This window comes from Psittacula echo (genome assembly GCF_963264785.1).
Source record: "Psittacula echo genome assembly, chromosome: 1".
NCBI lineage: Eukaryota > Metazoa > Chordata > Aves > Psittaciformes > Psittacidae > Psittacula > Psittacula echo.
In genome coordinates this window covers 125,930,419-125,948,192 of record NC_137735.1, presented here as the reverse complement: position 1 = coordinate 125,948,192, position 17,774 = coordinate 125,930,419, and the positions used below count along the sequence as shown (strand labels likewise).

The window sequence follows — 17,774 nt, the reverse complement described above, 5'->3', positions numbered from 1 at the left end:
TCCTATTTCTTATTATGGACACATTTGGCCACTGTCAAATTGAATGATTTTTTGCATACTTGGTTGGCTGACTCTTTTTTTCCTAATTTGCTGATACAGTCAACTGTGCCACTAAAGCAATTATGCAAAATTGTGTATAAAGGTTTAATGATACAAAACAGTGTTCATCACAAATCCAATTGTGATTCTTACCATACTTTCATAAACTAAAGGTTTTGAGATGTTTGAATTAGGATCTCTGTGGTTAATGTCTACCTTGTTAAAAAATATATTTAGTTTAGCAGGTAAGGGAACATTTAATGTATGTGTCACTGTTTACTTTGGGAGAAAGCAATAAACAAAACTAGTGACTTGAAGATATTGAGACAATGGTTTATACGCTTTCAGGTGGTGATTATGAGAAGTCTGCTTTATTACATGTCTCATTAGGTTACACTTATCTTTTTCACATTACAAATGATAACTGTGTGGTTGATTATGCACTGAGTCTTAATACAACACAAAGATAAAAATATAAAGATGGACATAGTAACAAAACAAAATAATGTGTCTGCATACTGAAAACAAAGACAGTGGGCTAAAACAGATTTGACTGGTAGAGTATGCTGAGATTTGATATCTGGTTTCCACTTGGATAACTGAACTGGTTCAGGAAAAGAGCAGTAAAGCAATACTTGGTAATGCTTTCACTGAAGCTGAAAATCCCATTGGCTTTTCTTGGTCCAGAATAGAGCATTTAGAAATATTTCAAAACTGTTATTTCTCCTTCATGTTTGCATTGATGTTTTCTGATTTCTGCCCTGCTGCTTTCCTCAGGATCATGGCTGGGATTTAATCCTACCACAGAAAGTATTAGCAAGTCAGATATTATTATTAGGACTGACATTTAGTAGAGTCTCGTTTGTATCGGGTCATTATGTACTGCAGGGAGAAACCTTCTGCCACAGCCACTAGTGGCAAAGCACACACTGCTTTCATCAGACAGCTCAGGAGGGCTCATAAAAAAGTGGCTTTCCTTTCTATCCCTTTCTTGGTTAACAGTTCTCAGCTTTATGTCATCCTTGCACTAAGGAAGCATCAACGACTGTATAAGGAGAGGGAATAGCGAATAACCTGGCAGAGCTTTCTGCTGCCTCCTTAATCAAGGTCACACTTGGGTGCTGAATTATGAAGGTGAGTTCTGTTCACTTGGATGCTCCACATAGTCAGATGTGTGAGCTGTTTTATACTGAACACAGCAGTCCGTGGCTTGTATAAAGAGCTTTAATTTACTGCTTTCTGAAAACAGAGGCCTGAAGCAGTCATGGAGGTTGCAGGAATGTTAATTGTTTGTGTACATGAATGAGCTTATAAATGGTTGTTTTTGCAGTCTTCCATAGCTCATCGAGGGTAACCATGTCACTGCCAGAGAAAAGAAAAGAGAATGATTTTTTTTATTCTCCACAGTCTACTAGTACTTTCAGGGCTTGATATAATATGCCTTTAACAAACCGTGAACTTCTCCCCTACTGAGCCACTGCATCCTGCCTACATTCGGTGTAGGCAGAGAACCATTATAACTAATCCACTCTCCCGTCATATCTCTAGCAAACACATGTAAGTGTTTTCTTTGAATATTTATTTTGATGCAAGGAGTGTTAAGTCTTTTATTTGGCAACACAAACAAGTAGGAAACTGTGACTTCTGAACTTTATAACCTTAATTGTGTAAGTTCTGTTTCTCAGCTACGTGCTTTGACAAATGTACATCAATTACATTTGGCTTTAATCCTGCCACCTCACAAGAACCTTAGAATAGTTCACCTCTGTAGGTAGGAGAGCTTTAAAATGTAGATGCTGAAATGACCAGTTTTTTTGCTTTGTTTTTTAACAGGTACGGTTATATGCAAGGCCTGATGCAATCCGAAGAGGATCAGGGGACTATGCTCTAAATATTACAAGGAGACTCATTGAATTTTATGAAGATTATTTTAAAGTGCCATATTCCCTGCCAAAATTAGGTAAGATTTCACTTAGAACATGTAGTTCGCCCATAGATGGGAGATTAAGTCAGCTTTTTTAAATGAAATTTAAGACCAGAATGTACTAGCTTTCGAGGTAAGGAATGTTTGGGTTAATTTAAAAGGATCAATAAGTCTGGAACTTTTCATCCCTTCCTTGCAGAGGAAGGGATGCCAAATTGTCCTGTCTGCAGCCTTGAACTGAAAGGAGCAGGAAGCGAACAGTTCTTAAATGTGTTAGGCAGTGGGAAGAGAGCTTGAGAGCTGTCACTGATAAGTGGGTTGTTTTTTTTGTTTGTTTGTTTAATGTAGTTTATTTTGGTCTGTACTTTCATTAGATAGCTATTAGGAAATGTTTGTTCTGTAGTATTTATATCTTGGTGCCTCAGCCTTTGATATGGAGCAGAATTGAAAATATTTGTGGAAACCGGAAACCTGTAACAATGCAAGGCTCTCTTTTTTGTTTTATGCTGGCTTATGTGGTCTTTTAATGCTGATTAGTGCCTATGCTTACTTGTATCGTTGTTTATTGAAGAAATTGCTGTGAACTTGTTTTGCTGCCCAAGTGACCAGAATGTAAAAGCTGTCAATTTCTATTATTTTTTAAATAGTTTCTTCTCATCTTCTCTGTCACCACAATCGATCGTTCTCCTACACACTTAAATACTTTATACTGTATTATTACACCCTCCCTCCTTTGGAACATGTTTGATAAAGATCCAGAAAATCTTATTGCTCAGCAGCAGAAAGAGAGCTTGTATTTGATCAGAAGTGCTAGAGTTGGAACCAGAGGTGATCTTCCCAGGAACTCAGGGTTTATTTCATTAAATCCCTTGCCTGCTGAGTAGCTTTATTAGTCTTACAACGAACAGTGTAGGAGATAGATAAAGTAATTGATAATGCTAGATCAGGGTGTTGCATGAATTTTTTTAAGTATGTTGTGGCATTTGTTTCTTGTTGTCTTCGAATGATGGTTTACAGGCAGTGTTCTGCTAGGGAAATATGCAGATGGGTTAAACATGACATGTGCATCAGGCTTTCTATGTATCCTTCCATGACTGGCTTCAGCTATGTAATGATGATTTCATAAAGGAAGTTAGAGACTTAAAGATGCCAAAAATTTAGAAGAAAAAAAATAATCAAAACCTTTCTGTTGAATATGAAGGATGAGCATCATCCTCAGGTGCTTTACTGAGGATGCCAGGTAGCAGCAGGCAGTAGGACTCTATCTGCTTCAGAATTATCTTTCACAGTTGCAACATATGTTATCATTGTATCTTTTAAAAATATTGGAAATTAGTATGTTCCAGTTTGGATCTCCTTGGAACAGAACAGGAGGAATAGTCTCAAGTAAAATTGTATTTTTTCATCAAATATTTGTAGCACAATTGTTGAGCTAAGATGAAATACTGCTGTAAAACTTTAGCTATTCTGTAGTGATACTGTAGAAAACAGTTTGTGAGGTTTTGTATATAGGAGGAAAAGGTTAAATTCATTTGATGTAAGTATAACAAAGAAAATTTCAAAGCTCTCAGCAATGTAAATATTTTTGAAAATATTGTATATGAACTTAAGTGTATTTGTTTCCAGCTCAGGCAGACATTAAGATTGCTACATTGAAGTGTGTTCCAGTGTCTTTAACCTGAAGGAGTTCTGTATTATTATTTTTTTTGCTGGAAAATGGAAGGTTAGGGAACATAGTCTTATGGGTGAATAAAAGGACTAAAAATGAAAACACTGTAGTCTTTTTATGACAGTGATTTTGCACTAGTTTTGAAGACTTTTCTAAAGGAGGGGACGAAACAGCACTAGCTGCAGCAGGGGAAGGCATGTGTATCGGGGGGATGTGTTGATACTGAGAATGCGCATGTGCTCTCTGAAGGCTTGTGACTGTCACTTGATACGCTGCTGTCACTGCTGCAAAGGATTGCATACTTCATTTAGGTTTTAAGAAAAGTCAGAATGATTCTGTGGGACATTTTAGGAATTTTTCATTTGATTTATAAATGAAATGTGAAATATCTTCAGGTGGGAGTGAAAATTGAAGAATGCAGTTTAAAAAGCTTTTTAATGACAGCGTCAAGATTGTAGAAAATGTTCCATTTCAAAAGGAGATGTTTTAAAAAATGAAAAGTCTTGTTTCATGTATTGTCCAGCTCTAATAAGAGTGAACTTAAACGAATATAATTTGATTGAAAACACAATTTATATTTTCCAAAGTAATTCTGTTATTGAATTACTGACCAGTTTACTATGCAGATGCTGCATAGTTACTGTCAGCTACCTGAGCAATACGTTGTTAGTGTCAGTGCTGTATAGTGGGGTGTGTAGGGACAAGGGACCTGCAACCTTTGATGAAACACTTCCATCATCTGTGTGGTCTTCCATTTGAACTCTATATGGTAGGAATATCTGAGGACATTTAGGCTTTTTGGATGTATTGCTATATCAGAGGGACCTGTGTTCATTTGTTCACTTCTTATGTCATTGAGGTCCCTTTCCAAGGATCCTTGGAATTTGAAACTGGTGCTCTTAGTCTAAGTTTGTAATGACTCATCTAGTGTTCTCTGTAGGAACCACTTTCTTTTGATGCTCTTGACTGGTTTTGCCTAGGCTTTTTTACTGTACTTACATGCAGTCAGATGTCTGTGGTTGCTGCTGCCAGCTGTGGGCTTCTCTGACTTCTTGGCAGCCTTTGTTACTATTGGGAGCCGTGGAGGAGCTGGAGGAACATTTTTGTCACCCCATGACTAAAATTTTGTAGGTCTTATAGGGCCTGTACTGACTTCTGAATGCACTGGAACAGGAGATTTGTTTGCCAGTTGATGTGAATTCTGGTAATGAATGGGAATCGGGGTTTTTTTTCATTTGAATAACCAATTTCCACAGTTAAAAGTTCTACTAAGCTTATAGAGATGTGTTTTTTTCTAATTGTACTCTGAATTAGAACATGCCTGTGTAGGTTTTTAAAGTAATAATTTTTGTATGAATTTCATTTCTGAAAAATAAGGTCTTAAACCCCCCCCAGGTTCTTTCCAAGACTATATCATTATAAACACTAGTTAAAATGAGGAGTGGATAAAGCGTTGGGATTTATTTAATTCTAAAAAGATAACCAGTAGGTTTTTTAATTGTGTTTCTTTAGCTGTTGAATATAAAATATATTTCTGTATTTGTATCACATATGTGGTTTTAATCCATTTTGGAACACACACAAAAAAAGTCTTTGTATGCATAGAGCTTTTCCTTATGAGGATCTGAAATAATCTCCCTGTAGGGAACAATTAGGTAGGGAAGCACTCTCTACACGTGGACAGTTGTGACTCTGAAGTTGTGAATAATTTGGAGTGGAGGATCTTACTGCAATTTACAACCAAGACTCCAAGGCAGCCCAGTGAGGTTAGCAGGGGACAGGTATAGAGAAAACGAAAAGATTAGTTACTGCAGCAGGTGGTAATTTGTGAAGTTCTGTGTTAAAAGAGGTTGTAGATGCAAAAAGATTCTACAGGTCCAAAGAAAGACATGGACAAGTATGTGGAGAAGGACTTCGTGGAAAGAAATGGTGGTATGGTGTGAAAATAGAAGCTGGGAATTACCCAAGACTGCTAGTCATACTTCCCTGGTCTTTCTCTTTCCTGAACATCTGTTTGTGGCTGTTGTTGGAGAGGTTAATACTGAGCTAGGCAGTCTTTTTGTCTGAGCTGGCAGGGTTATCCATATGTTCACAATCTTCCAGTTTCTCAAGTGTTTCTACTAAAGTGCCACAAAGTCTCATTTCCAGACGACTTCAGGTACTGGAATAAGAAACTTTATAGAGCTCCAGTTATGAAAAACTGACAAAACTTCATGTGTGATGCATAAATGAGCCACTTGTGTGAAGATTTTTGGGCCTTGTTTCTTCCCCTTAACAGCATTGCAGTATCACAGTGTTAGTAGGATGTGTTTACTGCTTCTTGTAAAACTCTTTTTACAACTAAATTTGTTGTATACTGAGTACTGTATTTAGACATCCACATAATTAGCGTAACCACCGTGGGTTGTGTAAAGGAACCTGGGTGTCTCAAGGGTTAGACACACAGTGCCTAACTCAAAGGCACTTCACTTGGGTTCATTCAACTTTATGCACTTACCTGGCATATCTAAATTAGAGCTGATTGCCTTAGGTTCCTTATTCCTCAGTGGAGAGATCTTCCTGGAGATGGTTTGAGTCTTATATGGGCAGAGTCTTCCACTGGAGCTGCCCAGGTAAAAGAAAAAATGTTTTATTAACCCCTGAGCTTAACTTGTCGTCTGTGCCATTAAACTTTAACCATATGCAGACCTGGGAAGGAGATGTTTAGTGATGAAAAGCTGTGAATAAGCTTGGAAAGAATTTGGGCTTCTTGGAAAGCTTTCAATTCCCCACTGAAAGTGTCCTGAAAGGTGGAAATATGAAGAGCTGAAGAATCCACTTTGGGACATTGTGTATGTTACAGAAAGGCTGGGTGAAAGTAAATCTGCTTCTTGTTTTGTCTTGAGGTCAGTGGATATGAGTCAATATTTAATTTATAAATACTGCAATTTGTGTGAGTGCTATAGTATTAAATACCTCTTGGTGGAGTTGCATCTGATACATTTTCTGTAGGGCTTTTTTTTATTCCAGGTGTGTTCAGGGTACTAATTACCTGGTTCATGCAAAAATGATGTGGTCCAGTTTTCATTATGCAGCAAAACCACTTTAAAGTTATGAATGCAACGTCTCAGAAGATGATTTTCCAAGGGATTTAGTGAACTTGCTGCACAATAGAAGACAAGATTGGACCATTAACATTTGCTCTTTGAATATTTCTCGAGAACGGGTTTTAGGCTTTGAAGTCACAGAAGAATTTAAACTCTCATAATGTGAAAAACAGATCAGCCATTTAAAGTAAAAGTTCAACAGGGAACTGCTCTGATTTTCAAAGGAAACTCATGTACGTCTGCTCTGTTCCATGATTGTTGACAGTGAATATTTTGGTGAGAGATGCTGCTGTTGCCTGTTGCCATGTGTGGCATTGCAGGCCCAGAATAAAAAGGTTTGAATGCTGTTGTAGGATGGTCATGTGACTTGCTGTGAGTACCAGTGGTGAACTGTTAGTTTTGATTTAATTGCTTTACTATTAGCTTGACTCTTTGACATGTTCTTAACCTGTTCATTGCAATATTGCCTTCTGCCTTGCTTGATCCTCTGTCGTCTTCATCAGCACTCTTTGTACTGCTATTGCCTTATTGCTTCTCCTTCAATGTCCTTCCTCCTGTCTCTGCTGCTCCTTCTAGGGTGAACCTTCACGTTGTTGGCTGCATTCTGTGCTTTAGTTCTGCTATAAGTTTCACAATTCCTGCCCTCATACTTTGTCTTTCTCTCTAGCAAGGTGACCTCTTCCTTCAATAATTACTACTTTTCTGGTCTTCTTATTACAGTAGTTGAAAATGGCTGTCAGCTTGGTTGCCTCTTGATTAAGAGATCGCCAACCTGAAAATTTCAGAAACGCCAATCTCATCTGACCTCCAGAATGGCAAGGCTTGCAGAGTTTTGTAGCCTTCTGGTGACGGCATAGCTGTAGTGTCTGAAGTGTACACAGTCTTCCTGAAAGATGTCCAGTCTTTTCCACTGAGAGAGAATCCATTACAATGCTCCAGGAGAGAAGGAAAGGAACATTGAACTTTGTTAAGTCTGAAGGTGTTGTTAGTTGTATGGTCTTCTGAATCAAGAAAAAGGAGTGTAGGAAGGGAGATGCTCTGGGACCGGGATATATGACTTCTGGAATGAGGAAGAGTGGGAGAGGAGGCACTAAGGACTTGATTCATGTTCCTAAACATAATTAACGGATACTGTTTAAAATGCTGTTGCGTATCCTGAAAAGCCGCAGCTGCTGCTCCTGCTGGCCTCTGGATGAGATCCTGTTGGGCTAAGGCTGGTCCATACGTGACAGTTCCACGTTTTTGATAATTTTGAGCATCTCGATTAGGGCTATCACCCATGTTTAGGCAGCAGAACTGAAACCTACTGTTTTCTTTGTCCGGTTACTTGAAACAAGCATAATGCCTCTGCACAGGGGACTATTTGTTGATACAGAGCATTCCTACACGGAATGAACTATGTCACTTTTACCCTGACCTTTGAAGCCTTCGTTTTGAGACTGTTTTGCTTTTTTGTTGTTTTTTTTCTCTTTCTAAACTTCTGAACTGTGGGTACTTCAAAACAGCAACTGGTCAGGGCTCCAGGGGGAAAAATTCCAGCTCCATCCATAGGAAAAAGCAGTGTTTTTTTCTTAGAACAATGCTTTGAAATATGGAAAAGAACTGTGAGTTACTAAACTGAAACAAACTGCGTAGGAAATCAGTCCATACTATGATGTTAAGAAGGACACCAATTTGGTGGCCTTCTATGATGGGGATACGGAACTGATGGACGGGGCAGAGCAGCTGACATCATCTACCTGGACTTGTGAAAAGCATTCGACACTGTCCCACACGACATCCTTGTCTTTAAATTGGAGAGACATCAATTTGATGGGTGGACCACTCGGTGCATAAAGAACTGGCTGGATGGCCGCATGCAAGGAGTTGTGGTCAATGGCTCAATGTCCAGCTGGAGACCAGTAACGAGCGGTGCTCCTCAGGGAACAGTGTTGGGACCGGTCTTGTTCAACATCTTTGTCAGTGACATGGACAGTGGGGTTGAGTGTGCCCTCAGAAAGTTTGCTGATGACACCAAGCTGTGTGGTTTGGTTGATACTCTGGAGGGAAGGGGTGCCATCCAGAGGGACCTTGACATGCTTGTGAGGTGGGCTGATGCCAACCTCATGAAGTTTGATCATGCCAAGTGCAAGGCCCTGCACCTGGGTCAGAGCAATCCCAGGCACAGCTACAGGTTGGGCAAAGAAGAGATTCAGAGCAGCCCTGCAGAGAAGGACTTGGGGGTGTTGGTCGATGAGAAAATGAACATGAGCCGGCTTCAGTGTGCGCTCGCAGCCCAGAAAGCCAACTGCATCCTGGGCTGCATCAAAAGGAGCGTGACCAGCAGGTCGAAGGAGGTGATCCTGCCCCTCTACTCTGCTCTTGTGAGACCTCACTTGGAGTATTGTGTGCAGTTCTGGTGTCCTCAACATAAAAAGGACATGGAACTGCTGGAACAAGTCCAGAGGAGGACCGTGAGGATGATCAGGGGGCTGGAGCACCTCCCGTATGGAGACAGGCTGAGAAAGTTGGGGTTGTTCAGCCTGGAGAAGAGAAGGCTGCGTGGAGACCTCATAGCAGCCTTCCAGTATCTGAAGGGGGCCTATAAGGATACTGGGGATGGGCTCTTCATTAGGGACTGTAGTGATAGGACAAGGGGTAACAGGTTGAAACTTAAACAGGGGAAGTTTAGATTGGATATAAGGAAGAAATTCTTTACTGTGAGGGTAGTGAGGCACTGGAATGGGTTGCCCAGGGGAGCTGTGAATGCTCCACCCCTGGCGGTGTTCAAGGCCAGGCTGTACAGAGCCTTGGGTGGCATGGTTTAGTGTGGGGTGCCCCTGTGCATGACAGGGGGGTTGGAACTTGATGATCTTAAAGTCCTTTCCAGCCCTAACTATTCTATGATTCTATGAAAAAATAATCTTGTCTTAGGAATTACTCTGTCTGTGTTGCTCTAAACTATTTTAAATGGTAAGCTAGTTAATTCCAGTCATTAATATTGCGCAACTCATAATGACTATTGTAACTGGTTTTGGAAGTTTGTTAGGGGAAACCTGACCTCCCTCTGTTGACTTGGTGCCGCAAGTATAATATTGTTTGCAGGAGACAGAAGATGTTGCATACAGGAATAAAGCGTCTTTATGCAGAATAAAGATGAATGGGCCCTGGTGGAAATTATCCTCTTCTGAGTGATTTCTTTTCATTATGTAGTAATTTCCCTCCACTTTTAATTGTAACATGAATAGAATCCAAATCTCTCAAATAATGCAAGTCTTCAGATAGTAGCACTTTTGCCAGTAGTAGTTCAGTCAACCCAAAGGAAAAGGAAGGTGACCAAATCCGACAGCATCCTAATGGCTATTAAGCTAAATCAGCTTGGCTTTTAAATGAGTAATGTAAATGGAATTTTTTCTAAGCTGCTCTTCATTTGAGCAGATAGTACCAATGTAGAAGGGGGTGCACTGATTTTTAGCAGTGTCTACGCAAAGTTATTTACCTTGTGAGATACATTCTTCAGAAACTGATGCATTTTATCATAAGTTAGGAGAAATAAATCTCGGCAGAAGTAGAGGTGTCTCTACTGACTACAGAGAGAGGAAACTAATCCGGCTAGTTTAAATTTAATCTCTGATTTTTAGATGGCTAGAAGATAAGGTGAATCTTTCTATAGGATTTATAAAATGGGGTAAGTTCTTTGCCAAACACAGAAACTCCACAGAAATTATAGAAATCGCTAGGAGACTGTGTGAACTTTCACCTGGTACAAGATGGTTAAATACCTAAAAGTGCACGAATCCAAAATACTTTTTATATAGCCATGGCTAAAGCAGTTTTCATTATAGCTCATTTCACTCTGCCTGAGCAGAGTTCTCATCCTTGATTTTCTTCTCCAGGGTTGCTAATCTTTGTGTTAGCATAATCATACTGTTCTTGACCAGAAATGTTCACTTATTAGTATCAGATATTTGAAGGGTACTATGATTTCTGCTGCAAAATAGTATTGTTGAAACTAGAGTCCTCTTGACCGTGTCTGGTTTTTGAATTATATTTTTTAAGAGAGTCTACTGAACATGTTTAATAACCTGTTACATATGCCAGTTGAGAGGGTTCATCAGAGACTTTGACCAGCAGCTGAAACCTTTTACGCCAGCAACTGTAGCTTTGTCTTGAGGAAGCATATGTAGAGAAAAAGCTTTGGCCTTGCCCCCAAAATGAACTTCATGTTTGTATAGGCTTTGGGAACTGTGTTTTTTATTGCGGGATAGGGGCATTGTCATTAGAATACTGGGAGAATTACTTTCTGTGCATGGCATGGCACTATGAAGGTTAGCATATGGACATCAGAGCTGCATGGCGGAAAAATAATTATAGGAGGGTTTGGAAGGAACAGAAATTATTTCACTGAGGATACTGTGGTAGATTTAGATGGTGCTCATGAAGAGGGGTGTGTGTGAATCCTTGGGCAGTGTGTAGGAAGATTGGCTTCTGGAAGGATGTGCTAAACTAGAAAAGATTTCATTTTAAAACTTGTATCTATACTGTTTAGTTTGAGTTAAAGTAGGTAATGTGATTGGTCTATAGCAATCAGCTAGAGTGCCAAAACGAAAGTAATGGCCTCTTCTGTCAAAAATGAGGTAAAAACCTGATACTATTTACATCTGAAACAGTACAGAAGTGTTATACAATCTGCTCAAGTATATTGTCTTTTGATGGAAAAGGGAAATGACTGTTGTTGACCTACCAAAACATATAGACCACCTATGCAGTCTTCTACACTGAGTGATGTGTAAACAACATCTTCAAGATGGCTGCATATTCACAGACAGAGCTAACAGAATAACAGTAACATGCTCATAATGATGCCATTTGAGTAAACATGGAAGTTTACTAAGGATTTACTTGGCTTTCTGTAATTTTGGTTATGTCTGGTTCATATTCATAATCATATGCCAAATTTTAAATAAAGATAATTTAAATTCAGTTCACTAAAGTTCCTGTTTCCATTTAACCCTACAGTTTAAGGTGTGGGAAAAACACAAGGATACTGTGGTGACTTCTGATTTTTCTGTCTTACATGTAAAGCAGAGGCTTTCCTGTTTGAAGAGTGAAGCTTGGTAATATCAAGGTATTGGGCTGATGGGGGAGGAGGGGAAAGAAGTGGCAGATTAGAGTAACTGTACACATCAAACACCAGAATAGTTTACTCAGGTTTTTTATTTTTTTATGCTTGGCTTTACTTTCAAAGCTAATCTGTAACTTCTACGACTTACTCTGTCTCTGAATGGCTGGAATGACAACCTCCATGCAGAAAGACTAAAAGATAAGACCAAGAGGACACTGTAACAATACTCCATTGTATTGTGCCTTTTTCAGAGATAGCAATTGTTTCCACAATAATTTTGAAAACACTGCTATCATTTTAATGCTGATTTAAACTTTTAAGAATGTGTGATTTTAACTGTTTTTCATATTGGTATCATTGCTAAACTGAAATGAGGATGGAAAGCAAGGTTTTGTTTCCCCCTCTCTCTCCTCCATCCCTGCCCCCCTGCATCACTGGAGAAGTGTTCCTGTTAACTTTCCATGTTTTCAGTTTTAGAAAGACTGTGCTTCTTTGGGGTAGTTTGTTGTGCTCTCCAGATGGTATTGTGACAAATTTTGTTTTCTATTAGATGCTGATTTGAGGGCACCAAATACATTACTTTGGGAAACAGAAGTTTTACTAGGCAAAACTGATGAGAAAGCACTTTATCCACTGACTCACTTAAACTGACTTGCATTTGCTTTTGTTTATTTTCTTACGTTTATCTTGAAATACACACACACACACACACATATATAAATGTTGACGTTATTCATGCTTACTTTAACACCAAGATCAGGGCAACTCTGTAGTTGTCCCTACCAAGAACAGTCTTCTTTACTGTGGGTATTTTGTGCCAGAAAGAAAATAGATAAGGGGAATACATCCTCTCCTGCCTCCTCCTCCCCCAATAAATATCTGTGCAATTAATCTTCTTATTTCTTAATAAATCTAAAACATAATAGTTGTGCATTACTGGTGCAGTGAGAGTTACAAAAAAGTAACCACTTACTGATAATTAAAAACCAATTACTGATAATGTCCTAAATTTTACAAATAGTTAAAAGTCTGTATTTAGCTGTATAAAATGGGTTTTCCCATCTTACTTCTGTACTGTAAAAAAACCCCATAGATACAGAAGTAAAGAAGATACGTTTTCCTATATCATCAAAGAACATGAGGAGTATCTTTCAAGAGATTATGACAGTGTCTTGAAAAAGATTATAGCACATTAAAGTGGGACTTAAATAGGCCAGAGATTTCTGTTCATACAAAATATGTGAAGAAATGTATAACTACCGAACTGAATGAACCTATTGCTGCTGCCTTGATTCTTCTGGATTAGTTTTAAATCTTCCACCTGTACTAGCTAGTTTCTGTAAGCTACTGAAATTTAAAGGGATGTATGTATTCACCTTTTATTGCTTTTGCTAAGGATATTTTAGCTGAAAAGATATCCTAACACAATGAATTATGCTATGGTTGCAGTGCCATGCCTGAAGCAACTTCGGTTTTGCATTAAGGAAACCAATGATTTTCAGTATAAAGATGAAAATACTAAGATAGCTGAACAACTTTTATTAAAAGAAGCGACTTGTCACTGTACATGCTCCCTCCCTTCCCACCCCAATACTGTCAGTCTTCTTAAAGTAGTGTAGGGACATTAAAAGAATCACTTAATAAAAATGCTGTGGAGAATTCTGTTAGATAGTGCTAAATTTGCTTTACGTGTTCTCCTTTGCTATGTATAAATTCTCCTTTTCTTTGCTTCTAATTTATTTAAATGCCATCTGCTTGTGTATTTTGAATGTACCATTTCCAGATTCAGGATCAGTTCTGTGAAGACTGCATTTTCCTTCGCTCTTTCTGATTCTTATCAGTAACACTTCTAACATAGCTGTCCTCATGAAGATATATATTTGTCATAGTGATAGCACACTTCCGAAAGTGTATTAAGCTAAACCAACTCCCACTGTTCAACTCAAAAATATGTTCCTTGTCATATGGTAATCCTCACTGAAATTAAACTCAGGCAATATTTTAGCCTAGAGAAGTCAAGTCACTTTGTCTCCTGGCATGTTCAGCTTTGGCATGGCTGAGTGTAGTTCTGCTGCTGTCCATTACTGGGCAGTTTAATCTGAAAGTGGGTGGGAAGGAGAGGCAAAGGAAACAATGCACAAGGATGCACAAGAACTTAGAAATGTGTTCTGGAGACCCTTGTCCTAAGTTTCTGCAGCTGTTGCTGTCTTTGGGTGGCTTAGATAAACCTTCAGAAATTGGTTTAGAATAGCTCCTGTGTTTGTGGCTTTGTAACTAATCCCTCAGCTTTGCAGTGATAGGGGACCTGTCAATGAAGCTGATCATGGCAAGATTGTTCCATACGTATTTTATTTGGCAGGGAGTTTGGTCTGTTACCAGCACTAGGACATTAACTACAGATAGATTTCCTTTTAAAGTTATGGTGTAAAAACACAGGTATTTTGACAGAACTTTGGTTACACATGGCTATGTTTATGATGCGACCCTAAAAGAGTAACAGAACCCAGTGGCTGAATTCCTAAAATGAAATTATATGAGACATCTCCGTATAAGGCAGTTGTTATAATACCTAAACATTTTATAATTACTACTGGCTGTTTACACATAATGTGTTTTGCAAATGGAGAAGCACCACTGTTCTGCTCTCCTTCTTAGAGCAAAGAGTGCTGAGAGGTGAAGACAGGCAGATGTTTTGCTGATCAGACCTGTATAAAATGCTCACTTGTCAGAAAAAAATTTGAATATATATTGGAACAGAAGGCAGTTGGAACTTGCATTCTTTCATAATTAAGTATTGATTCAATTTCGTGTGAGGGACATACAAGTGGCTTCAATATTTCCTGCTTCAAAATTAGTCTTACAGTTGTTTTTCTTAGGGTGCTAATTCTCATGTGTGGAAATACATAAAGTTTCACAGGACTGTCAGCTGTAGCTTAGATACCTAGAAAAATGCATTATACATCTTTTTGCCACTAATGTAAAATGATTTCCTAGGCGTCTTTTCTCTGTGTTCTTGAAATGTTTTAAGTTTTGGTTCTGTCTTAAGATAATGGCAGACAATTGAATTTATGAAGAAGCATGGCTGTTATTCAGTAGCAAACATGCATTAGAAATGCGGTTCTATGCTGCATGCCATCTCTCCAGGTATTTCTGCAGAAACCATTTGAAACTGTTTCCAAGTGATTAAAAGGATCTGAATTGTACAAGCTGTGATTGATAACAGAATGATATAATGCAGCTCTTAATAAAAGCTTTCAATGATAAGAATGTTGTCAGATGACACCGAAGGGTATTCAAGAACCACTAGAAGTCATTCAGAGTAACAATGAACAGACAGCTTTCTGTAATGCTTGTATTGCATTTGGGGACAGATGGATGAAAGTCCAGCCCCAGAAGAATTCACTGTATTTTATCTTTAGCAGACTATTTCTTCTTCAAACAAAAAAGCTTGCTCTTTGCAATCAAAATGCCACTGCTGTGGCAACTCTGATATTTGTGGATATGGAGTATAAAATGGTCAAATCTAAGTATTGAGCTGAAGGGTAATTTAATGTTGCAATACTGAAGTGGAGAACTAAAATAGTGCAGGTATAATATAAATATAATATGCAGAATATAAAGCAATTTTAAACAATAAAGGCAAATCTTCCTACTTGTAGTTCTAGCCTTTCAAAACTTTACATATCTTTGTCTGTGAATGCTCATTTAACATAAATCTATCTTTCCAACCACATGTACAAGCACATAGACACATGCAAACATGTGTATGTATTATCCTGGCTGTATTTTATGTGCATACAACTCTAAGCATATTGATTAAGGTTGTAAAAATAATTATCTATAGATAAAATTCCAGTCAGCAGGTGCCACAGACTTTTATGGAGTCTCTCATGGGCCATTGTTCCCACCTTTCTACTGTCCTATGTAATAGGGCCAAGTCTGATCATGGAACCGAGAAGTGGTTGCATCACAGGATACAGAGTCTGGGAACGAGGAGTCTCACTTCCAAGCATGAGATGAGTTTGGATCTGTGCATAGTTAGAGAACTTGGGCAGTTGCTTGCTTTCAGACCGTTATCTGAGGGTCTCATAGGGAAGGTGGGTCTTGTTTACTGTTTATGAGCTAGTAACTAGTCTATGATTCTATGATTCAATTTCGCAAGTCTCATGACCTTTTTCTAGCTGCAGCCTCCACTTACAAATCCTCACTGCAATACTCTCTCATCAGACCAAAGAAAGATGAGGCAAGCAGACTCTGTCCTACATGTGGTTTCATAAGACATTAACTTACGTGGTGTAAAGTCATAGAATCATCTCCTTCCTTTTGATTTTTAGGAGGTTATTTTTAATCACCTCTTTCCAGAGATCTGTTTTTCAGGGTGGTCCCACAGTTTAGCTGCACTGCTGAAAAGCAGTGAACTGTAATGTGGAGATAGGGTCTGGTGGCTGGGCTATGGTTGAAATCGAGAGCTTCTTAAGACAGCTCTGTTGCGAGTATTCATGAAGCTATAACCCTGGCAAGATAAGGCCAGATTGGATGGGGCTTTGAGCAACCTGGTCTAGTGGAAGATGTGGAAGGGGGCTTGGAGCCAGATGATTTTTAAGGTCTCTTCCAACCCAAACCGTTCTGTGAGTCTATGAGTCTAGTTACAACAAAGTAAAGTTAAGTCTAATTCCAAAGTAACTCTGAAGATTCACACGTAAAGAGTCTAATATGCATTGTATCTGTGTTATCTCCAAGGATGGAGCATTCACAACCTCCCTGGGCAACCCATTCCAGAGGGTGGTGAGACACTGGAATGGGTTGCCCAGGGAGGTTGTGAATGCTCCATCCTTGGCGGTGTTCAAGGCCAGGTTGGATGAGGCCTTGGGTGACATGGTTTAGTGTGGGGTGTTCCTGCCCATGGCGGGGAGGTTGGAACTGGATGATCTTAAGGTCCTTTCCAACCCTAACTATTCTATGATTCTATGAATCGGGGATCTTGGCATCAGAAAGCCCCTGGTTGCTGTCTGTTAGCAAAACAAAGGTGGCAGGGTGAACTTAGAAAGAGCTCTCATACTCTACCACCATACCACCAGCGGCTCGTTTTCATTACTCAAGTAGCCTATAAGTAAAAGTTGACAGACACAGAAGCTGTAAAATTTTTTCACTTCAATATTCATATTTAGGAAGAGGGCTCCTATAGAGAGATAATAGGACTAGAGAAAATATAAATGTCTTTATAGCAAAACTTCTGACTTGAGAAGCAAGCTATTTTATATTTTGTAAGGTAACTCCATGCAGAACCAGTATTGTAACAGCATATTCTTTGATCTGTAAGACTGGTGAGCTTCACTGAAACATATTTTAATACTCCTAGCTAGGAATTTGCCTTCACTGCACATCCAAGGTCCAGGCTTTTCGACCTAAGGATTATGAACAAGTCCAGGTGGTACAGTGTTACTCTTCCTTTGCATGAAGATGGGCAATTCATGATAATATTGGCATTGTTTCATGGTATTAAATACAGAACTGCTCACATGGATGTATTAAAAAGCTTTTTTTATGTCTTCATCTATTGTCATCTTGTCTTCAAATTGCTAAAACCTCATCTCTGTGTATAACACTGGATATAGATAAACACACATATGTTGGTAGGTCTTTTCAGTAAGATGTCTTTTCTCTGTCCTAATGCTTTGCCATCTAGCTTAAACTGAGCATGCTAGTGAAATGTACATGCCAGAAAAAGGTGGTGAGTTTTTATGTAGTGGTGTTCCCTCAATAGGCAAGTTTCTAAGTTTTTGGCAGTAGCTCCTTGTCTCCTGCTCTGATGGAGATGATGCATTGTGGGATTAATTTCCTTCTTGTCTCGTGACTGATGCTTTTCTAGAGGTGTCTGTGGAGTACCCCAATAAAGAAACGGCACCTTCTTCATCCTTTCACTGTGCTGTTACAGGCGATTCATTCTCAAAT

At 39.0% G+C, this 17,774-nt stretch overlaps 1 protein-coding gene across 1 annotated transcript in view; it reads left to right on the top strand.

Moving 5' to 3' along the window:
* The window catches only part of TRHDE (thyrotropin releasing hormone degrading enzyme), a gene marked incomplete at its 5' end in the record, with an annotated part of 213,568 nt that overhangs the window by 35,912 nt on the left and 159,882 nt on the right, over window positions 1-17,774 (top strand). Inside the window, one exon of the mRNA XM_080635365.1 lies at window positions 1,873-1,999. Coding sequence (XP_080491491.1) covers window positions 1,873-1,999 — 127 coding nt within the window. The remainder of the gene's footprint in view (window positions 1-1,872; window positions 2,000-17,774) is intronic.